General features: G+C 41.4%; 1 protein-coding gene across 4 annotated transcripts in view; it reads left to right on the top strand.

Annotated features, from left to right (window-relative positions):
• Positions 1–21,925, top strand: part of PNPLA4 (patatin like domain 4, phospholipase and triacylglycerol lipase) — a 112,057-nt gene extending 90,132 nt beyond the window's left edge. For 3 of the 4 annotated variants that reach the window (XM_077294728.1, XM_077294727.1, XM_077294726.1), the window contains exons 6-7: positions 17,844–17,996; positions 21,618–21,925. In XM_077294728.1, the coding sequence (XP_077150843.1) occupies positions 17,844–17,996; positions 21,618–21,797 (333 nt within the window). In that variant the 3' untranslated portion in view covers positions 21,798–21,925. The remainder of the gene's footprint in view (positions 1–17,843; positions 17,997–21,617) is intronic. The other variant, XM_077294729.1, reaches the window with a different exon arrangement.
• The last annotated feature ends 2,642 nt before the right edge of the window (positions 21,926–24,567 follow it).

Genomic DNA, 24,567 nt, shown 5'->3' with positions numbered 1-24,567 from the left:
CTCCTGCGGCCGTGGAAGCCTTTCGAGAGCTGAAGCGCCGGTTTTCTTCGGCTCCAGTTTTGTGTCAGCCTGATGTCTCTCTTCCTTTTCAGGTCGAGGTTGATGCTTCTGAGATTGGAGCAGGGGCTGTTTTGTCGCAGAGAAGCTCTGATTGCTCTGTGATGAAGCCTTGTGCTTTCTTTTCAAGAAAGTTTTCGCCTGCCGAGCGGAATTATGATGTTGGTAATCGGGAGTTGTTGGCTATGAAGTGGGCATTTGAGGAGTGGCGACATTGGCTCGAGGGAGCTAAGCATCGTGTGGTGGTCTTGACTGATCACAAAAATCTGATTTATCTCGAGTCTGCCAAGCGGCTGAATCCTAGACAGGGTCGTTGTTTTTCTCCCGTTTGGATTTCGTGGTCTCGTACCTGCCTGGTTCGAAGAACGTGAAGGCTGATGCTCTTTCTAGGAGTTTTGTGCCTGACTCTCCGGGAGTTTCAGAGCCGGCTGGTATCCTCAGAGAGGGAGTGATTTTGTCTGCCATTTCCCCAGATTTGCGACGAATGCTGCAGAAATTTCAGGCGGATAGACCTGACCGTTGCCCACCAGAGAGACTGTTTGTCCCAGATAGATGGACCAGCAGAGTTATTTCCGAGGTTCATTCTTCGGTGTTGGCAGGCCATCCTGGGATTTTTGGTACCAGAGATTTGGTGGCTAGGTCCTTCTGGTGGCCTTCCTTGTCGCGGGATGTGCGTTCCTTTGTGCAGTGCTGTGGGATTTGTGCTCGGGCTAAGCCTTGCTGTTCTCGTGCCAGCGGTTTGCTTTTGCCTTTGCCTGTCCCGAAGAGGCCTTGGACGCACATTTCCATGGATTTTATTTCGGATCTTCCAGTATCTCAGAGAATGTCTGTCATCTGGGTGGTGTGTGATCGTTTTTCCAAAATGGTCCATTTGGTGCCCTTGCCTAAGTTGCCTTCCTCCTCCGATTTGGTTCCTCTATTTTTTCAGAATGTGGTTCGCTTGCATGGCATCCCTGAAAATATTGTGTCTGACAGAGGAACGCAGTTTGTGTCCAGATTTTGGCGGATCTTTTGTGCTAAGATGGGCATTGATTTGTCTTTTTCGTCGGCCTTCCATCCTCAGACGAATGGCCAAACCGAGCGAACTAATCAGACCTTGGAAACTTATTTAAGATGTTTTGTTTCTGCTGATCAGGATGATTGGGTGACTTTTTTGCCATTGGCCGAGTTTGCCCTTAATAATCGGGCTAGTTCTGCTACTTTGGTTTCGCCTTTTTTCTGCAATTCTGGTTTTCATCCTCGTTTTTCCTCGGGTCAGGTCGAGCCTTCTGACTGTCCTGGGGTGGATTCTGTGGTGGATAGGTTGCAGCAGATTTGGAACCATGCGGTGGACAATTTGAAGTTGTCACAGGAGAAGGCTCAACGCTTTGCCAACCGCCGTCGCGGTGTGGGTCCCCGACTTCGTGTTGATTATTTGGTATGGCTGTCTTCTCGGTATGTTCCTATGAAGGTCTCCTCTCCTAAATTCAAGCCTCGCTTCATCAGTCCTTATAAGATTTTGGAAATCCTTAACCCGGTGTCATTTCATTTGGACCTCCCAGCGTCGTTTGCCATTCATAACGTGTTCCATAGGTCTTTGTTGCAGAGGTATGTGGTGCCTGTGGTTCCTTCTGTTGAGCCCCCTGCCCCGGTGCTGGTTGAGGGCGAATTGGAGTACATGGTGGAGAAGATCTTGGATTCTCGTATTTCTAGACGGAGGCTTCAGTATTTGGTAAAGTGGAAGGGCTATGGTCAGGAGGATAATTCCTGGGTTGTCGCCTCTGATGTTCATGCGGCCGATTTGGTTCATGCCTTCCATGTGGCTCATCCTGATCACCCTGGGGGTTTTGATGAGGGTTCGGTGACCCCTCCTCAAGGGGGGGGTACTGTTGTGAACTCTGTTTTTGGGCTCCCTCTTGTGGTCACAGGTGGTACTGTGTGAGTGCTGTCTTTGGGCTCCCTCTGGTGGCTCTTTGTGTCATTCTGCAGGTCTGAGGCTGGTTCAGCTGTCTCGTTATCTGTTAGCTGGTTTCCTATTTAGCTCACCTGGACTTTCAGTGGTTGCCTGCTTTCAATGTATTCAGTGCTATTTTGATCTCTCCTGACTACCTTCGTTATCAGTCTCTCCAAGAGAAGCTAAGTTTCTGTTTGTTCATTTTTTGATCATCTGTGTTCAATATGTTTCTCGGTTTATTATCAGTCCTTGTCCAGCTTGCTAATATGTGATTTCCTCGCTTGCTGGTAGCTCTAGGGGGCTGAGTTTCTCCCCTCACACCGTTAGTTGGTGTGGGGGTTCTTGAATTCTCAGCGTGGATATTTTGTATAGGGTTTTCTACTGACCGCACAGTTTCCTATCTGTCTTCTGCTATCTAGTATTAGCGGGCCTCATTTGCTGAATCTGTTTCATTTCTACGTTTGTATTTTCCCCTTACCTCACCGTTATTATTTGTTGGGGGCTTTCTATATCTTTGGGGTTATTTCTCTGAGGCAAGTGAGGTCTTACTTTCTTCTATCTAGGGGTAGCTAGTTTCTCAGGCTGCGTCGAGACGTCTAGGAATTCAGGCACGTTCACCGGCTACCTTTAGTGTGTTCGTTTAGGATCAGTATTGCGGTCAGTCCAGTTACCACCTCCCTAGAGCTCGTTCTATGTTCAGTAACTTAGCTAGTCAGTTCTGTGATCCTCAGCCACTAAGGATCATAACATAGAACTACTGAAGCACTGCTATGTAGAGCATAGGCGATCAGACGATGGCAGCTTCAAGTCTCCTAAGGGAACTATTTAATTTATTAAAAAGTTAAAAAATATTTTTCTAAACTATAAAAAACACAAAAGTTCAAATTACCTCTCTTTTGTCCCAAAAATAAAACAATTAAAAAAAAATGCACATATTTGGTAACGCCGCACTAAGAAATATCCAATCTATTAAAATATAAAATAAATTAATCCAATCCATTAACAGTTTAATGAGAGAAAAATCAAAACACTAGAATTACATTTTTTGTTTCACTGCAGCAATGCAATAAAATGCATTAAAGACAATCAAAATATTGTATCTACCCAAAAATGGTATCTGTAAAAACATCAGCTCGAGGCGCAAAAAATAAGCCCTCACCAAGCCCCAGAACCCAGAATATTAGAATGTCACGGGTCTCAGAAAATGGCAACAAAAGCAAAATACTTTTCTTGAAGAACTTGGGGATCCTAGTTAATTATAAACTTACCTGGAGCAGCCAATGCCAGGTAGTGGCTGCCAAGGCAAACAAGATCATGGGGTGCATTAAAAGAGGTCTGGATACACACGAGAGCATTATACTGCCTATATACAAACCTCTGGTTAGACCGCACATGGAGTACTGTGTACAGTTTTGGACACCATTGCTCAGGAAGGATATAATTGAACTAGAGCGAGTACAAAGGGGGCAACAAAATTAATAAAGGGGATGGGGGAACTACAATACTCAGAGAGATTAGCAAAATTAGGATTATATAGTCTAGAAAAAAGATGACTGAGGGGCAATCTAATAACCATGTACTGTATAAGTTTATAAGGGGACAATGCAAATATCTTTCCAAGGATCCGTTTATACCAAGGGAGGTGACGGTCACAAGGGGGCATTCTCTGGGTCTGGAGGAGAGAAGGTTTTTCCACCAACATAGAAGAGGATTCTTTACTGTTAGGGCAGTGAGAATCTGGAATTCATTGCCTGAGTTGGTGTGATGGCGAACTCACTCGAGGGGTTCAAGAGAGGCCTGGATGTCTTCCTGGAGCATAACAATATTGTATCTTACAGTTATTAGGTTCTTTAGAAGGACGTAGATCTGGGGATTTATTCTGATGGAATATAGGCTGAACTGGGTGGACAAATGTCTTTTTCCAGCCTTGCGAATTATGTTACTATGATAAATTTCAGATTTTTTTACCACTTAGATAAAAAAAAACTATATGCTTGGTATCTGCACACTTGAAATCATATTGCCAAATAATTTTTATCATATTTTGAACATGGAAAATAAAAAAAAAACATTGTGGAACTGCACTTTTTCACAGCATTTGGAATTTTTTTCCCCATTTTCCAATACTCTATGTGTCAGAATTATTGGCGTTATTCAGAAGCACAACTCGTCCTGCAAAGAACAAGTCCTTATTCAGGTATATGGTTGGAAAAAAAAAAAGTTATGGCTTTTGGAATAAGGGAGAAAAAAAACAAAAATGAAAATGGAAAATTATCTCGGGGTGAAAGGGTAAGAAATGAGAGCTCTTATGATTGTTCCTGGCAGCTATTCCACCTTACATTTTCTTTGCTCCTGTCCCATCACATAACATACCGTAGCTGTAAGGCACAATGCAACTGTCTAATAGCACAGATCCTATTTCATTAGAGAATACCTTTGTTAAATTGCACATTGGATTTCTTTATTTGTTAACCAAACTGTAATTTCAAAGTTACTCCAAAGATTGAGAAATTACATGCCTGCCGAGAGGGCTGCTGTTTTCTTCATAGATACATCTGTTATTATCAGTGGCACATTGCTTCCTTAATACTGCTGTTACTTCTGTGGCATTATCTTGGCAGGTACTGATTTTTATGTCTATGAGTCAGAACTTGAACACTCTTCAACCTTTAGCAATGCCATGCTCTCAGCGCACATTATGTTTTATCTGCTTTTCTCTTGCATGTTTTGCCAGTAAATGTTTGGCAAATGTAAAGTCCCTTTGATAAGGTCACTTTCTTTTACTGTGTTAATTCAAGTAAAGTCATATATTTGATTTAATTTATTTTTTTCATAATATCTTTATTTTTTCTTTATGAATGTTAACTGTATTTAACTTAATTACCTTTTCATGTTATTGAACATTAAACTGATTTAAATAAATCAATTAAATTAATTTACTTAAATCGCAGAACTCAGAAATGTAGTAAAACTACCTAAAATTAATACTTAAATATTGGGATTTTTCTTAAAATTGTACACAGAATCTTCTGTTAATCACATGGTGTTTTGGGAACAGCATGAATTTTACAGCACATACCAGGGTGCTTAAAGATTTCATGACCAGACTACTGCACAGTGGGAAACATTGTCTAAAATACACAATAATTAAGACCCAAAAGAATTGACAGGCATTTGTTGTGCATCATTAGGCTATTGTACAATGTGCATGTATTAATGTGAATGATATTACACAGTGAATTGATTACAATATTTAATGCTCTGTACAATTGTAATGATTTATAGGTTTTTAATAGTTCAGCCACACAATTGCTGCATACTCATGTACATTTCCAATGCAAAGTTACATTATAAGCTAAAAAATAATATTTGGTTATAAATATGCAAAGTATAAAGAAAAACACACAAACTGCAGAAAATACATTATTTGTCTTGCCCATAAATATATTGCATATTTTATTGCATTTTATTGTAATATTTTTTGGTAAATAATTTTAATTACTATTATTATAGAACTGGCAGTAATAAAGACAGGCATGAAAAAAGGGAGGAAGATCCAGCTCCTAAAATGTCAAAGTTTATTCCTTGACAATAAAAAAAATGAATCAAAAGATGATCAGAGCAATGCGTTTCAAATGCTCACAGGTGTTTTATATCTGAGCTATATATTGTCAAGGAATAAACTTTGGAATTTTAGGTACTGGATCTCCCTTCCTTTTTTTATAAATACACATGTGTGGTCATGTTTTTCCTTACTACTACACACCTTAGAGCTGATCAAGTGAGCTGGTTTCATTCATTTCAGTATTAATAGCAGCATTATTCTCGTTCACTTGGACCATTAGGATTTAACCATATAGGTTATACTTCTCAATTTTGACTTCTATTCTTTATAGATAAAGTTTTATCTTTGCATGTAAACACAACTTTCTATTCCCAATAAGCTCGCTCTTGGATCTTATTATATCACATCAAACTGGTCACTTGTGGTTCTAGAGGAACAATACACTAGAGCAGGTGTAGGGCATTTATTTTCCACTGGGGCCATATAGTAAACAGTAACTATGGAGGGCTGAAATAACAGGCCAAATAATTTAGCTTATTATTGTTGTTATTATTATTCATATTTTATATTAATTTCATCACTTAATATTAAACAGAATGAAGTATGTTGACTTACTGCTATGAAAGGCTTTTTTGCAACATGCCTTCTTACCTGTTGTAGCTAATCAAAACCATGTATGTTTATAAAAAGCAGAAAATCATACTCTCTTATTCAGCCCTTGTACCATAATCAACCGCTTTCCCCCCACAGAATAATGCCCTCATACTCAGTATGATGTCCCTAAAAACTCCCACACACCCATACAAAGTATTATGCCTCCATAACTCAAAACACACAGCTGCTCACACACAAAACCATTAGCCCAAAGCTCCCCACACATGGTATGCTGCCCCTTAGCTTTCCAACATACAGTATTATGGACCCACAGCTCCCCACACAATATTATGTTCTACATCCACCCACACACAGTATGATTCCCCACTGCTCTAACACACATTATGATGGATACAACAGCACCCCACACAGTATGATAGACCCCAAAGAACCCTTCATGGTTTGGTGGCCCCAATATATGATATTATATACCTCAAAGCTGGATGAAACATATAGCTCCAAACTCCTCATAAAATGATGAAAATCACAGCCCCCATCCACACATAGCCCCCACACAAAGTATGATGGATTACACAGATCACCTCCATACACAGTATAATGGACCACAGAGACCCTTTATTCTCAGTGTGATAGCCCCCAAAACCCTTACACATAATATGATGGTATACACAAATCTCCTTCATACAGTATGATGGATTGCACATATCACCTTAATAACACTCATTACAATGGACTCCACAATCTACAACTAAATATGATAACCTCCATAAACCCTACATACAGTGCAATAAGCTCCATATCCTCCCTTCATATACAGTTTTATGGAACTTACAGCTACCCACACAATTTAATACCCCCATAGCTCATTACACAGTATGATGGACAACACAGCTCCAACACAGTATGGTAGACCCTACAGTCCCGCATACTGAGTATATAATGCCACCCACAACCACCTTCAGTTCTGGCAAAAATTAAGAGACCACTTTAAAATTTTCAGTTTCTCTGATTTTTGTACATTGTTACTTTATTCTATAAACTACTGACAACATGTCTCCGAATTTCAAAGCTAATTTTTTTTTATTTTTTTGCAGCAAATGAAAAATTATCAAAATAATAATAAAGAAACAGTGCTTTCAGACCTCAAATTATGCAAAGAAAACAAGTTCTTATTCACTTAGGAACAACAATACTCAGTTTTAACTCAGGAAGAGTTGTGAAATCAATATTTGGTGGAATAACCATGATTATTAATCACAGCTTTCATCCCTCTTGGCATGCGTCTTGATCACCTAATCAGAAGTACATTAAGTAGAGTGAGGTGGACTTTGGTTGGAATTCAACTGACATTGGATGGTGACTTTTAGAAAACTGTGCAGTGGTCTTTTAATTTTTGCCAATGCTGTATCTAGCATGATGTCCACTAAGTTTTTTACTGTTTCATGGCTCCCATAGTTTTCTTTAACTACTAAGTGACAATTAAAAACAAAACTACAGCTACTAACTAGCTGCTTTTCCCCCAATATGGTGCTCTGTTATATTATTTTATGGACTAAGACATCATGCAGCAGGCGTGATACAGTGATATCATCACGTCTGATGCACTGAGACTCAGTCACATATAATGAATGGTGGATGAGGTATTCCTTCATATCTGCATCATGAAAATGGAGTAACTGGTGAAATTGAGATGCAAGGTGGAGCAACAAGGTGTTTTAAAACACACCAAATAAAATAAAATCATGTGATAACTTCACACACCTCCCAGTCTCTGATTGGATGACTGAGCTATCAATCAGCATACTTACTGACAACTCAGCACACCCCTGCACTCAATTGGATGACTGAGCTGTCATTTAAACAAAAAAAGCAGCACTTTGTGTTAGGGGTCGAGTTCCCGCCTCTGCACAGGGGGAATCTTGGGCCATCTCCGCTGCGGTTTCCCATTCTTCTCCTGCCTCAGTGGAGCCTGCTCAGTGGAGACATCGGTCCCAGGGTCTCGCTCAGTCTGACTCTGTGCAATGGGTTACTGCTGCTTTTCCAGCTTCTGCCATTGAAGCCAGTGCTGGGCAGCGGCGAGCAGACGATTTTGGGACTAAGTCCTGCTTTTCTCCTTCTGAGCATGCCCAGGGTAAGATCTCTCATTGGAGATCGAGAGCCACATGCTTGGATACTGCAGCAAAGCACATTGGTTCTCCAGGAAGGTCCTGAAGGTGCTCAGGCTCTGTGGCAGCCTCTCATTGGTCCTTCTAGGAAGGTCTTGTACTTGCTGCAGCTATATAATGTTCGCATGGCCGCAGTATCAATGGAAGTTATGTGTTTTGCGCCAATGTGGTCACGCTTGTGTGGATTCAGGGACCCGGCTGAAATAAGCCACCTAGAATACTGGCTCCTCCGGTGAGGAGATTGTGTGTATGGTTTGAGGGCCCCGGCTGAAATAAGCCACCTAGAATACCGGTTCCTCCGGTGAGGAAATTGGCCAGTTCATGTGTACGTGGAAGCCATGTTAAGGCTTTTCTCATTTCCAGGACCTAAACAATGCCATTCCTCTTTTAGGATAAAGTCTTCATCTATATGTGAACCTAATGTGTCCTCTCCTAGACTAAAATCTATATCTCTGTGGAGGTGTAGTGTGTAAACTAAGTGTGAACAGGTGCTTACCTAGAGTCACCAACTCATATAAACTCAAACAAAAAAAAGATAGATTTTAGTCTAAAAGAGGACACACTTTAGGTTCCCATACAGATGAAGACTTTATTCTAAGAGAGGAACAATAAATTACCCAGTCTTTAACCCCTTTCTGCCATCGGATGGAATAGTACGTCCAAAGGCAGATCCCCTGCTATGATGTGGGATCTGGCGGTGAGTCGGCATCAAATATCCACTGTTTTGTACAGCTGATATGTGCCCGCAATGGCAATACACCCACCATTATTAACTGGTTAAATGCCACTGTCAAACTCTGACAGCAGCATTTTACAAGCGCTTTCGACCATCGGGCCGGAAATGCTCACACTGCTGACTCCGGTCACCTGATCGGGGGTCATCAGTGCATTCGCATAGCAACCAGAGGTCTCCTGAAGACCTCTATGGTTGTTGATGCCAGATTGCTGTGAGCGCCACCCTATGATCGGCACTCATAGCAATGCAGTAATTCTACTACATAGGAGCAATCTGAGCATCACTCCTATGTAGCAGAGCCGATAAGGCTATGCCAGCTTCTAGCCTCCCATGTAGGCTATTGAAGCATGGCAAAAGTTAAAAAAAAGTTTAAAAAAAAATATGAAAAAAATAAAAAAGTTTAAATCACCCCCCATTCGCCCCATTCAAAAAAAAAAAATCAAACCTACACATATTTAGTGTCACCGTGTTCAGAGTTGCCACATCATTCAATAAAAAATAGAATTAACCTGATCGCTAAATGGTGTAGTGAGAAAAAAATTAAAAATGCCCAAATTACATTTTTTTTGGTTGCTGCGACATTGCATGAAATTGCAGTAACGGGCAATCAAAAGAATATATCTGCACCAAAATGGTATCATTAAAACATCAGCTCAGCGTGCAAAAAATAAGCCGTCACCTGACCCGAGATCCCGAAAAATGGAGATGCTACGGATCTTGGAAAATTGCGCAATTTTTTTTAGCAAAGTTTAGATTTTTTTTCATCACTTAGATAAAAAATAACCTAGAAATTTTTGGTGTCTATGAACTTGTAATGACCTGAAGAATCATAATGGCAGGTCATTTTTAGCATTTAGTGAACCTATCAAAAAAGCCAAACAAAAAACAAGTGTGGGATGGCACTTTTGTTGCAATTTCGCTGCACTTGGATTTGTTTTTCCTGTTTTCTAGTACATGACATGGTAAAACCAATGGTGTTGTTCAAAAGTACATCATCCCGCAAAAAATAAGCCCTCATTGATGGAAAAATAACAAAGTTATGGCTCTGGGAAGGAGGGGAGCGAAAAACGAAAGCGCAAAACACAAAAACGCTCCAAGGGTTAAGGGGTTAAAGGGCTGAATTTTGGGTTATTTGAATTTTTAAATTTTTATTTATATAATTTTTACATTTTTCCATTTTCTTCTTATAGAGCTTGTATAGTCGCCATAAAGAACTTGAAACTGTCATTGTTCATTTCACCAAAACACTTTTATGAAGTTATCAATCTTCTATGAAGTCTAGTGACCAGATATTTTCATAGCAGTACAAACATGACTGCAATGGGAGCTTTAAGAAACCCCAGATTGACTTGGAAACATCATTGCCACCTTGTGATTACCAGTGTTTGGGGATATATGGACCTTAGAGATTGAACCACTTAAAAGGCTTTATCAATAATTGTCTCTTAAGTTTCAACAAGTTTATTCTATTGCTGACACAATTTTGATGAACTTTTTGGAATTTACCAAATATATTACACGGTATAAAATGAGCATTCCTATAACAATAGCCTCAAGTTAGATAAGATATACTGTAAATAGAAAAAATAGAGCCTCTTTTTTCATCTGGTTTTGTTTTACCATCAGTAAAATATGCAAATAGTCTCTTGTAAACGGAAGAAAGCTGGTTTGCTAGTGGCATCTATTGGAGTTAGCCACCCCATTAGTCACTGTTGACCCTATAATGATTATTTACTCATAACTACCAATTTTCAGCTAAACCAGTCATTTCCAGAAGGAAAAGACCTCCTTTTGTTGACACTTATTTTGGTGTTCACTACAAAGTTGATTGTGTGGATTTCAATATACGTCTATCGGGTTAAAGTTCTCCTCAGTATAATTAAAATGAGAATTAATTAACAGTATGACAAGTATACTATTATACGCTTTATTATATTGCTCCTTTTCAATGTGCTGTCAGCTGTGGGAAACTATGTTATATTGTCTTGCATTTGGTTATGTCTTTCTGAAATGTATACATCTCATCCTACAACATACAATACTGACCTCATTCTCTCACACATACACCAGTCTCTCTCTTCAGTCATCGCTACTCACCTAACTAAAATCTTTACTCTCGCTCTCTTCTGGAATCTTCCCTTCCTTCAAACACTCTATCATTAATCCCTCATTAAAAAAAACCCCTCTCTTGAGCCGTCCTGCACAAATAACTACAGACCAATCTCAAATCTCCCCTTCATCTCTAAACTCTTGGAGCACCTGGTCTACTCCTGCCTTACCCGTTACCTCTCAACTCGCTCTTTTCTACATCCATCACAATCTGGCTTCTGTCCCCTACATTCTACAGAAACTACACTCATCAAAGTGACCAATGACAGCAAAACGTAACAATGACTACTCTCTGCTCATTCTTTTTGACCTCTCTGCAGCTTTCGACACTGTTGATTACCATCTCCTACTTTTTATGCTCCACTCAATCGGCATAAAGGACATTTATTTCTCCGGGATCTCTTCCTATCTTTCTGACCGCTCCTTCAGTGTATTGTTTGCTGGCTCCCCTTTGCCTCTTTTTCCTTTCGCTATTGGGGTCCCTCAGGATTCAGTCCTTGACCCTCTTCTTTTCTCTCCCCAAAATGCCCCAATTGGACACACCATCAGCAAATTTTGCTTTCAGTACCATCTTTATGCTGATAAGACACAACTATTCACTTCATCCCCTGACCTTAGCTGTACTACAAAACACCAGTGACTGTCATTTTGCAGTTTCCAATATCATGTCCACTCTCTATATGAAACTCAACCACTCCAAAACTGAAATTCTTCTACTCCTGCCACCTACTAACCTTCCTAAATCTTACATCTCCCTCTGTGTGTGGCACCACAATAATGCGTAGGCAGCAGGCATGCTATCTGTGTGTTATGTTTGACACAAATCTTTTCTTCACCTCTCATATACAAATCTTTTTTCCACTCTTGTCCCTTGTACCTGAAGAGCATCTCTAGACTCCTCCCCTTTCTCACCAGAGAAATAACAAAAACCATCACTGTTGCCCTGATCCACTCCCGCCTTGACTCCTGTAACTCTCTATTAATTGGCCTTCAACTCATTCGATTTTCCCCTCTCCAGTCCATCCTTAATGCATAAGCCAGGGTCATCTATCTGGCTATTTGTTATTCAGATGATTCCGCCCAGTGCCAGTCATTGCACTGGCTGCTGATACATTATTGGATCCAATTTAAATTGTTCATTCTCACCCACAAAGCTCTCCACAGTGCAGCAACGCCCATCATCTCCTCCCTCATTTCTGTCTATCAGCCTACCCATTCTCTACGGTCCACAAGCAACTTTTGACTAACATCCGCACTAATCCGTACCTCCCACTCCCTGGTTGGAATGCTCTACCCCAAGAAATTAGGACTAACAGCAACTTACACAGCTTTAGGTGCTCCCTAAAAACATATTTGTTTAGGGCAGCATATAATGTTCCCTAATCAAAGTCCTTTTTATATATAGCCCATTCACTATTTCTCTGAACATTATTGTCCATCAAACTCCACTGCACCAAAAAGCTCTACAAATATTGGCTGGCGGCGAACTCATGTAGCCTTTTTCTATCCTTATTCCCTCAAGTTGACTGGACTATCTCACGAGCAGGGTCATCATATTTGGCTTATATTATTGTATTATCTGTAACATTGTTACTTATGACTAGTGTTGAGCATTCCGATACTGCAAATATCGGGTATCGGCCGATATTCGCTGTATCGGAATTCTGATACCGAGTTCCGATATTTTTGCGATATCAGAATCGGAAGTTCCTATAGTGCAATTATGCACTATAATGGAGTGTGGGTGGTGTGTGGGCGGTGCGTGGGCAGAGACTGCGTGTGTGTGCGTGTGGGTGGGGTCTGTGCGTGACCTTGGGGCTCTGTGCTTGTGTGCCGGGGCTCTGTGCTTGATTGCCGGTGCTCTGTGTGGGCTTTGGGGCTCTGTGCGGACTGCCGTGGCTCTGTGCAGGCTGCGGGGCTCTGTGTGGGCTGCCGTGGCTCTGTGCGGGCTGCCGTGCCTCTGTGTGGGCTGCTGTGCCTCTGTGCGGGCTGCCGTGCCTCTGTGCGGGCTGCCGTGCCTCTGTGCGTGTGTGCTGGGGCTCTGTGCGTGTGTGCAGGCATCGTCCGATGGGACTACAAGTCCCATCTGGCTATGCCTGCTACACTGACAGTGATTGACACATTAGCCAATGATGGGACAGTAGTAGTCCCATCATCCGGCTAATGTGTTGAATGAAAAAAAGAAGAAAAATAAACTCCATACATACTCCATGCATACTCCATACATACTACATACATACTACATACATACATACATACTGCATACATACATACTACATACATACATACTGCATACATACTACATACATACAAACATACATATTACATACATACTACATACATACATACATGCTACATACATATTACATACATACACACAACATACATACATACAACATGCATACATACTACATACATACTACATACATGCACACTACATACATACTACATACATACTACATATATGCATACACACTACATACATACATACTACATACATACATACTACATACATACTACATACATACATACATACTACATAAATACTCTAGGGACTCCAGAAACACAATGACAGGAGGAAGGTATTCCTCCGCCGCTGTAAAAAAAAAGTCCATAGTCTGACTTATGGCATTGCTGGGTGAGATATTTTCCCAGGCAGCAATTGCCATAAAGTGAGACTTTGAACTCTAACCTCTCAGTGATGCACTGCAGGAGCCATTGTCTCCTGTCAGTGTGTTACTGAGGGTCCTATAGAGCAGTGACATCACCCGATGTCACTGTTCTATAGGGGAGATTGTCTTGGGACACTCGTTATTAATTGGACTACGGCAGACAGGTAATATACGGTTTATTATTTTACATTTTTTGCAGGCGCTGAAGTATGGTAAGTATGGTTAAATAAAGAATATTAAAATAATTTTTCCTAATGTGTGCGTGTTTTATTAACCCTTTCTTACTATTGGATTAATAATGGATAGGCGTCTTATTGATGCCTCTCCATTATTAACCCGGCTTAATGTCACCTTACAATAGCAAGGTGACATTAACCCCTTATTACCCCATATCCCACCGCTACACGGGAGTGGGAAGAGAGGGGCTAAGTGCCGGAATTGGCGCATCTTACAGATGCGCCATTTCTGGGGCGGCTGCGGACTGGTATTTGTAGCCGGGGGGGGCAAATATACATGGCCCCTCTCTAGGCTATGAATATCGGCCCGCAGCTGTCTGCATAGCCTTTCTGGCTATAAAATATAGGGGGACCCCACGTCATTTTTTTGGTGGGTCCCCCTATTTTAATAGCCAGTAAAGGCTACGCAGACAGCTTCGGGCTGAAGTTCATAGCAGGCTACAAATATTGTGGCCCCCGGCCGTCAGCTTTCCCCTCTGGCACAGAAAATTGTGCGGGAGCCCACGCCGTTTTTTTCTTAAATTCAACGCTCATAAAGGCCTCTTTCACACTTGCGTCGGTACGGGTCCGTCGCTATGCGTCGGGCCGACGTACGGACGCACATTGTGAAATTTGTGCACGATGTGGGCAGCGGATGCAGTTTTTCAATGCATCCGCTGCCCATTCTGAAGTCCGGGGAGGAGGGGTGGAGTCTCTGCCGCGCATGCGTGGTAGAAAATGGCGGACGCAACGGACAAAAAAACGTTCACTTGAATGTTTTTTCGTGCCGACGGTCCGCCAAAACACGACAGATCCATTGCACGATGGACGCGACGTGTGGCCATCTGTCGCAATCCGTCGCTAATACAAGTCTATGGGAAAAATGCATCCTGCGAGCACATTTGCAGGATCCATTTTTTTCCCAAAACGACGGATTGCGACTAGTGTTGAGTGATACTGTCCGATACTTGAAAGTATCGGTATCGGATAGTATCGGCCGATACCCGAAAAGTATTGGATATCGCCGATATCGATACCCGATACCAATACAAGTCAATGGGACACCAAGTATCGGAAGGTATCCTGATGGTTCCCAGGGTCTGAAGGAGAGAAAACTCTCCTTCAGGCCCTGAGATCCATATTAATGTGTAAAATAAAGAATTAATATAAAAAATATTGATATACTCACCTCTCCGGAGGCCCCTGCACCTTACCGCTGTTAACCGGCAGCCTTCTTTGCTTAAAATGAGCGCGTTTAGGGCCTTCCATGATGTCACGGCTTCTGATTGGTTGCGTGGCGGTCACATGAGCGGCACGCGACCAATCAGAAGCTGTGACGTCATTGAAGGCCCTAAACGCACTCATTTTAAGCAAAGAAGGCTGCCGGTTAACAGCGGTAAGGTGCAGGGGCCTCCGGAGAGGTGAGTATATCAATATTTTTTATTTTAATTCTTTATTTTACACATTAATATGGATCCGATACCGATTCCCGATACCACAAAAGTATCGGAACTCGGTATCGGAATTCCGATACCGCAAGTATCGGCCAATACCCGATACTTGCGGTATCGGAATGCTCAACACTAATTGCAACGGATTGCTAAAAACGCAAGTGTGAAAGTCGCCTTAGAAACATCGGCCTTTCAATTATATATCTATGGATATATCTATCTATAGATATATTTATAGATAATTATATCTATAGATACATAGATGTATCTATCCATATATCTGGCTACTTTCACACATCAGGTTTTTGCCATCAGGCACAATCCGGCGAGTTTTGGAAAAAATGGATCCTTTATTTCCACCGGATCCATTTTTTATGCCGGATCCGTTTTTTTCCCCCGGATCCGTTTTTTCCACCGGATCCGTTTTTTTCCACCAGATCCGTTTTTTTCCGCCAGATCCGTTTTTTTCTCATAGAGTTGTATTAGCGCCGGATTGCGCCTGATGGCCACACGTTTCATCCATTTTTTGCAGGATCCATCAAAAAAGCTGTTTCTGCTGGGCGGAAAACACATACAGAGGAACGGTTTTTCTGTCCGGCGAAAAAACGCACAGCGACAGATCCAGCAAAAAACGGATGAAACTGAGATGTGAAATGATGAATCCGGCCTCCGAATCTGTTTTTCATGCATGTTTCCATTCAAATCATGCACATTTTCCCGTTTATTTATTTATTTCCAAAAACTGCATGAAAACCTGGCAAAAAACGGAGCGAAAACTGCATCAAAACTGCATCAAAAACAGCATCAAAAACTGCACCAAAAACTGCATCAAAAACTTCATGTCGTGTTTTGGCGGACCGTCGGCACAAAAAAACATTCAAGTGAACTTTTTTTGTCCATCGCATCCGCCATTTTCTACCCCGCATGCGCGGAAGAAACTCTGCCCCCTCCTCCCCAGACTTCAGAATGGACAGTGGATGCGTTGAAAAACTGTATCTGCTGCCCACATCGTGCACAAATTTCACAATGTGCGTCGGTACGTCGGCCCGACGCATAGCGACGGACCCGTACCGACGCAAGTGTGAAAGAGGCCTTTATGAGCGTTGAATTTTTAAAAAAAAAACAGAAAAAAACGGCGTGGGCTCCTGCACAATTTTCTGCGCCAGAGGGGAAAGCCGACGGCCGGGGGCCAATATTTGTAGCCTGCTATGAACTTCAGCCCGCAGCTGTCTGCATAGCCTTTACTGTCTATTAAAATAGGGGGACCCCCCAAAAAATGACGTGGGGTCCCCCTATATTTTATAGCCATAAAGGCTAAGCAGACAGCTGTGGGCATAGCCTAGAGAGGGGCCATGGATATTGGCCCCCCTGGCTACAAATACCAGTCCGCAGCCGCCCCAGAAATGGCGCATCTGTAAGATGCACCAATTCCGGCACTTAGCCCCTCTCTTCCTACTCCCGTGTAGCGGTGGGATATGGGGTAATAAGGGGTTAATGTCACCTTGCTATTGTAAGGTGACATTAAGCCGGGTTAATAACGGAGAGGTGCCAATAAGACGCCTATCCATTATTAATCCAATAGTAAGAAAGGGTTAATAAAACACGCACACATTAGGAAAAAGTATTTTAATATTCTTCATTTAACCATACTTACCATACTTCAGCGCCTGCAAAAAACATAAAATAATAAACCGTATACTACCTGTCTGCCGTAGTCCAATTTATAACGAGTGTCCCACGACGATCTCCCCTATAGAACAGTGACATCGGGTGATGTCTAGTGTTGAGCGATACCGTCCGATACTTGAAAGTATCGGTATCGGATAGTATCGGCCGATACCCGAAAAGTATCGGATATCGCCGATACCGATACCCGATACCAATACAAGTCAATGGGACACCAAGTATCGGAAGGTATCCTGATGGTTCCCATGGTCTGAAGGAGAGGAAACTCCCCTTCAGGCCCTGGGATCCATATTAATGTGTAAAATAAAGAATAAAAATAAAAAATATTGATATACTCACCCTCTGACGCGCCCTGGTTGTAACCGCCAGCTTCCGTTCCTAAGAATGAGCGCTTGAAAGTCCTTAGATGACGTCGCGGCCTGTGATTGGTCGCGGAGCGGTCACGTGATCGGGTATCGGTATCGGCGATATCCGATATTTTTTGGATATCGGCCGATCCAATCCGATACCGATACTTTTGAATATCGGAAGGTATCGCTCAACACTACTTATGACTGTTGTTTATGAAATGTTAAACTGTAAAGCTCTGTGGAATATGTTTGCACTATATAAATAAAGATTAATATTATTATTATGCAGAAATGGATTGATGGAGGATTCACCAACAGTCTGCCTGTCTTGCCCACTGGGCGAACAATTACAGTTTCACCATTTTATGGTCGACAAAGTATAAGCCCAAAAGGCAATGGATATTTTAATCTCTATTTGAATATTGGTAGACAAGAAATACAGGTAATTTTATTTTTTGTTTTTGCATGAATGTATATGTTTGTGGGTGTGTGATTCAGTCATCACAACAGTCCTACATTAGAAAAACAATTGAATTATTAATGGAAAAAATACCTGACTATTGAAAATTGCAATATTCTCTCTGACTGGCACTCAGTCAAAAGGGCCCCATACATTTTACTTAAAAGTTGGCCGAACCCACCAATTTTAATGAGACCGACCAACAATTCCGTGTGTATGGGGGATGATCCTTTTGTTCTGAGTGGAAAACACAGATTCTGACAGTACCATTTTTATAGAGAACACAAGAATGCTACACTAAGATGAGTGTTCTTATTTATGGTTAAAGCTGTGATTAAAAATCATGGTTATTCCACAAAATATTGATTTCTGAACTCTGAACTCCATTTCTCCTTTTCAGAAAAAAAATACAAAATTTATTGCTTGGAACTTCGGAGAAATTTACATTTTAATCAAAAATTTACCTATAAAGAGAAAAATCAGACAAACTGACAATTTTGCAGTGGTCTCTTAATTTTTGCCAGAGCTGTATATGTAAACATATTACATACATAGATAGAAGAAAAGTCGGCAATTCAGCAGCCGCATACTGTAAAATCACATGAGGAGCCGACAGGATAGAAGAACTGGATTACATGTATAAATACAAATAGAATAGGTAGATATAATGATGTCTGTGACAAATACAATTAGTACATGCAGCTTACTGTACATGTATTTAATTAGTAAAAGATTAATTTTCTGAAAAAAATGACGTGGACTCCTGCGGAATTTTTGTAACCAGAAGAGGGAAAGCCGATGGCTGGTGCCAATGTTTTTATCCTGGGAAGGGGGTAATACTCATGGAGCTTCCCAGACTATTAATATCAGCTCACAACTGTATACTTAGGCTTTACTGGCTATTAAAATGGGGGACCCTAAAAGAAATGATGTAGCGTCCCCCAATAATTAAAAACCAACAAAGGCTATGTAGACAGCTGAAAGCTGTTATTAATATCCTAGGAAAAGGCCTTGGATACTGCCCCCCAGGCTAAAAACAACAGCTCTCAGCCACCCCAGAAAATTTGCAGCTCTAAGAAGCACCAATTCTGGCACTTAGCCTCACTCTTCCCACTTGTCCTGTAGCGGTGGCAAGTTGGGTGATAGTTGAGGGGTTTGATGTCACTTTAGTATTGTCAGGTGACATCAAGCCCCAGGGTTAGTAATGGAAAGATGCCAATAAGATGCCCCCATTACTAACCCCATAGTCACATTGTATGAAAACACAGACACTCAGAAAAATGTACTTTAATTGGGCTTGATGTCACTTGATAATACAAAGGTGACATCAATCTCACAAATATGAACCCCACTTGCCACCGCTACAAGGCAAGTGGGAAGAGCAGGGCAAAGTGCCAGAATTGGCACATATAATAGATGCGCCTTTTCTGGGCAGCTGTGGGCTGCTATTTTTAGGCTGGGGGGCCAATATCCATGGCCCCTTTCCAGCCTGAGAATACCAGACCCCAGCTGTGAGCCTTAGAAGGTTGGTTGTCAAAAATGGTTGGAACTCATGCCATTTTTTAATTATTTATTTAAATAATTAAGAAATACCTCATGAGGGCCCCTCTATTCTTGATAAACAGCCTTTCAGAAGCTGGCAGCTCAGGGTTGCATCACCAGCTGTGAGTTTTGCCTGGCTGGTTGACAAAAATACAAGGCAACCCATGCAGGTTTTTGTTTTTAATTATTTATTTACATCACAGGAGCAGCTGATAAATACTCCCATCCACAGCTCCTGCTCTCACTGGTATTAGCTGCAGCAGCTGACACCAGCAGTCCCATCAGCTGACACCATTTACCAGAGGTAACCTTGATGACATCACCACTGGTCACTGAGGCTGCGCTCGCAGCAGATCAGTCTCACCAGTGTTTCTCAGCCTGGACGGTCGCATCTGGCACCATCCAGGTTGAAAACTATTTATCCCCCAGCCATGGATTATGGCATGGGATAGAATGACGGAGAGGTAAGGGATATTGTTGTTGTTTCTATTTTAGTTTTATTACAGGAAAACGAGGGCTTCGGTGTATTATGCATTTGATGAGCATAACTGTGATTGTTATTTTGGAAATAAAAATGGAAAATTATGTTTTATTTTATTTCTAATAAAATACTTTATTCTGGCTGTGTCTTTATTTACTATTCCACTATAGGATTAGTATTGGAGAGGTGTCTTATAGACACCTCTATTTTACTAACCTGTGGGCCTGATGTCACTTGACAATACAAAGGTGGCATCAACCTCACAAATATGTACCCCACTTGCCACCGCTACAGGGCAAATGGGAAGAGTCGGGCAAAGTGCCAGAATTGGCACATCTAATAGATGTGCCTTTTTTGGTTAGCTGTGGGCTGCTATTTTTAGGCTGGGAGGCCTATATCCATGGCATCTTACCAGACTGCAAATACCAGCTCCAAGCTGTGAGCTTTAGCAAGGCTGGTTGTAAAAAATGGGGGATGCCATGTAGTTTTTTAAATTATTTATTGAAATAATTAAAAAATACGGAGTGGAGACCCCTCTATTCTTAATAAACAGACTTGCTAATGCTGACAGTTGAGGGTTGCAGCCCTCCGCTGTGAGTTTTCCCTGGCTGGTTATTAAAAATACAGGGGAGCCCACACCGGTTTTTTTTTTTTAAATTATTTATTTACAGTGCAGGAGCAGCTGATGAATACTCCCATCTGCCGCTCCTGCTCTCACTGTTATTAGCGGCAGCAAGTGTCAGCTGATGGGAGCTGTAGTCCAATCAGCTGACACCAGTGATCAGAGGTAAACTTTATACCTCCGATAACAGCTGAGCGCTCACGCGGCCATCTGACAGCCGGCTACTGAATACAACTATCATGATTGTCCCAGGGAGAGCAGGCGACAATGATGAGAGCTGCTTCAGTTCTGGGAACAGCGCAAATTGTACTGTTTTTCCCAAGCACCTCTACATGTCACGATGATGAGATATGGATATGTCATCATTGTGCACATGTTCAGCATGTATTTCACACATGGTGCTTGTGAAAAACAGACATGGTTGTGGGTTTTTCACAAGGACACACGGTCCGTGTGAAAAATCTGACATGTGCATACCAACAATAAATATAATGGGTGTGAGTGTGTCGGTATTTGCGGTTCTTAAAAAACAGACCGCATACGGACATGAGAAGTGGACATGTGAAGTGGGCCTAAATGATACAAATGTTGCAGTGTAGCTAAAAAACCTAACTACTTATTCTTCCTATTCTTTTTAAGGCAGAAAAGTAAACATTGTGAGCAATTTCATGAATATCTGTAAACATCTCTTTTTTTTGCAATTTATCAAATTAATCTATTTTTTTCCATTCTTAATTAAAAACATTGTTTATGGGGATGAATTGCAATTAAAGCCTGCATGCACACGCAATGTACACTGCTAGCTTCATTTAATGAATATTGTAAAAATCTCAAGTTTGTTATTAAAACTTTGCAGTATAGTAGATTGTTTAAGGATAGTTACACTTTAGAGTGACTAGAGAATGGTTAGACAAAAAAAGTAATTTACTTTTTGTCCTTTTTTAAACTTCCATCACAGCTATCTACTGAAAATTTGGAAAGACTCAATCAGACATTGTTTCCACCAAGCCTAGCCAAGATGGAGCTGATATTTCAAGATGGATTTGAAGACACAGTGAAGTTTTTAAAATCAGAAAATTGGTATGAAACAAATAGCACCCAGTCTGACTGCAGTTCAAATGGACAAAATCCTTTTTGATTATTAATCGTTGATGTGACTTTTTTATTTATTTTAAAGCACAACATTTCTTTAAAAGCCTATTCAAAGGCAGCATACAGTGCCTTGCGAAAGTATTCGGCTCTCTGGAACTTTTCCCACATATCATACTTAAACATAAAGATACCAAATGTAAATTTTTGGTGAAGAATCAACAACAAGTGGAATACAATTGTGAAGTTGAATGAAATTTATTGGTTATTTTTAATTTTTGTGGAAATTCAAAAACTGAAAAGTGGGGTGTGCAAAATTATTCGGCCCCTTTAACTTAATACTTTGTTGCGCCACCTTTTGCTGCGATTACACCTGCAAGTCATTTGGGGTATGTCTCTATCAGTTTTGTACATCGAGAGACTGAAATTCTTGCCCATTCTTCCCTGGCAAACAGCTCGAACTCAGTGAGGTTTGATGGAGAGCAGCAGTTTTCAGCTCTTTCCACAGATTCTCGATTGGATTGAGGTCTGGACTTTGACTTGGCCATTCTAACATCTGGATACATTTATTTGTGAACCATTCCATTGTAGATTTTCTGGGTCTTGGTAGATTTGCAGTGGTATGATACTCCTTCCATTTCAATGGGATCACTTGCACAGTGCTCCTTGAGATGTTTAAAGTTTTGGAAATTATTTTGTATCCAAATCTGGCTTTAAACTTCTCCACAACAGTATCACGGACCTGCCTTTAGTGTTCCTTGGTCTTCATGATGAGTTCTGTGCTTCAAACAGAACCCTGAAACTATCACAGAGCAGGTGCATTTATGCGGAGACTTGATTACACACAGATGGATTATATTTATCATCATTAGGCATTTAGGACAACATTGGATCATTCTGAGATCCACAATGAACTTCTGGAGTGAGTTTACTGCACTGAAAGTAAAGGGGACGAATTTTATTGCACGCCCCACTTTTCAGTTTTTGAATTTCCACAAAAATTTAAAATAACCAATAAATTTCGTTCAACTTCACAATTGTATTCCACTTGTTGCTGATTCTTTAACAAAAATGTACAGTTTGTATCTTTATGTTTGAAGCATGATATGTGGGAAAAGGTTGAAAAGTTCCAGGGGGCCGAATATTTTCACAAGGCACTGTACATTATTGCAACAACAGACCAAGCAACATTGTCATATTTTTAGCTTGTGATTATAAACCTGCTGAAATGTAATAAGATCAGTTCTCCTTCCCTAATCCAATTAAATAATGCATACACTGTAAGCACTGTTGCCATTAATCATTGGAAGGAAGGGATCCTGGAGACCAAGGCTTATGAACACTGACTTATAACGATAAATCAGCTATATTCATTCTTAGCAGCTGTCAATCAAATGGTGCAATTTTTTATGATGCTAATAGACTGAATCTGTCATTAGAAGTTAATATTTACTTAAATATACCCTTAATGTGAATCCGTCATATCATCTTTCTGGTGTAAATAGCCTTAATTGGCTTCTGTAGGGCCATAGTGGACCGTATGGCCCTACAGTAAGGGTACCGTCACACAGTGCAATTTTGATCGCTACGACGGTACGATTCGTGACGTTCTAGCGATATCGTTACGATATCGCAGTGTCTGACACGCAGCAGCGATCAGGGATCCTGCTGAGAATCGTACGTCGTAGCAGATCGTTTGGAACTTTCTTTCGTCGCTTGATCACCCGCTGACATCGCTGGATCGTTGTGTGTGACAGCGATCCAGCGATGCGTTCGCTGGTAACCAGGGTAAACATCGGGTAACTAAGTGCAGGGCTGTGCTTAGTAACCCGATGTTTACCGTGGTTACCAGCGTAAAAGTAAAAAACAAAAAAAACGTACATGCTCACCATCTGATGTCCGTCCGGTCCCTTGCCGTCCGCTTCCCGCTCTGACTGTCTGCCGGCCGGAAAGTGAGAGCAGATCACAGCGGTGACGTCACCGCTGCGCTCTGCTCTCACTGTACGGCCGGATCTGTCAGAGCAGGAAGCGGACGGCAAGGGACCGGACAGACATCAGATGGTGAGCATGTACGGTTTTTTTTTTTTTACTTTTACGCTGGTAACCACGGTAAACATCGGGTTACTAAGCGCGGCCCTGCGCTTAGTTACCCGATGTTTACCCTGGTTACCCGGGGACTTCGGCATCGCTCCAGCGCCGTGATTGCACAGTGTGACCGCAGTCTACGACGCTGGAGCGATAATCATACGATCGCTGCGACGTCACGGATCGTGCCGTCGTAGCGATCAAAATTGCACTGTGTGACGGTACCCTAACACTAACTTCATACCAACCTCAGTATCTGAAGCATACTCTCATAATCATATTGTGATAGGATGCAAAATTCAACATGCCCATGAATTCACTTGGGCAAATAAAATCCAGACAAAGAAATATGACAGCATCTAGGGCAGTGTTCCCCAAGTCCGGTCCTCAAGAACCACCAACAGGTCATGTTTTCAGGATTTCCTTAGTATTGCACAGGTGATAATTGCATCACCTGCACAGGCAATAATTCCAACACCTGTGCAATGCTAAGGAAAACCAGAAAACATGACCTGTTGGTGGCTCTTGAGGACCGGACTTGGGGAACACTGATCTAGGGCATTCTTGAAAGATTATTGACAGTATAATCCAGAAAACCAATAAGACTTCAATCCTCTCAGGGTTGAAAATACAATGTCATTCCCTAATCATGTGATACTCACTCTCTTCATTATCGCACAAAATGTCATATAAAAAACCTTACTTTCTGCGTGATGTACAAATTTTAATTCCTA

Source organism: Ranitomeya variabilis, chromosome 3, assembly GCF_051348905.1.
Source record: "Ranitomeya variabilis isolate aRanVar5 chromosome 3, aRanVar5.hap1, whole genome shotgun sequence".
In the NCBI taxonomy this organism is placed as follows: domain Eukaryota; kingdom Metazoa; phylum Chordata; class Amphibia; order Anura; family Dendrobatidae; genus Ranitomeya; species Ranitomeya variabilis.
The sequence above is the reverse complement of the archived record's forward strand: the minus strand, read 5'-3'. Positions and strand labels throughout refer to the sequence as shown.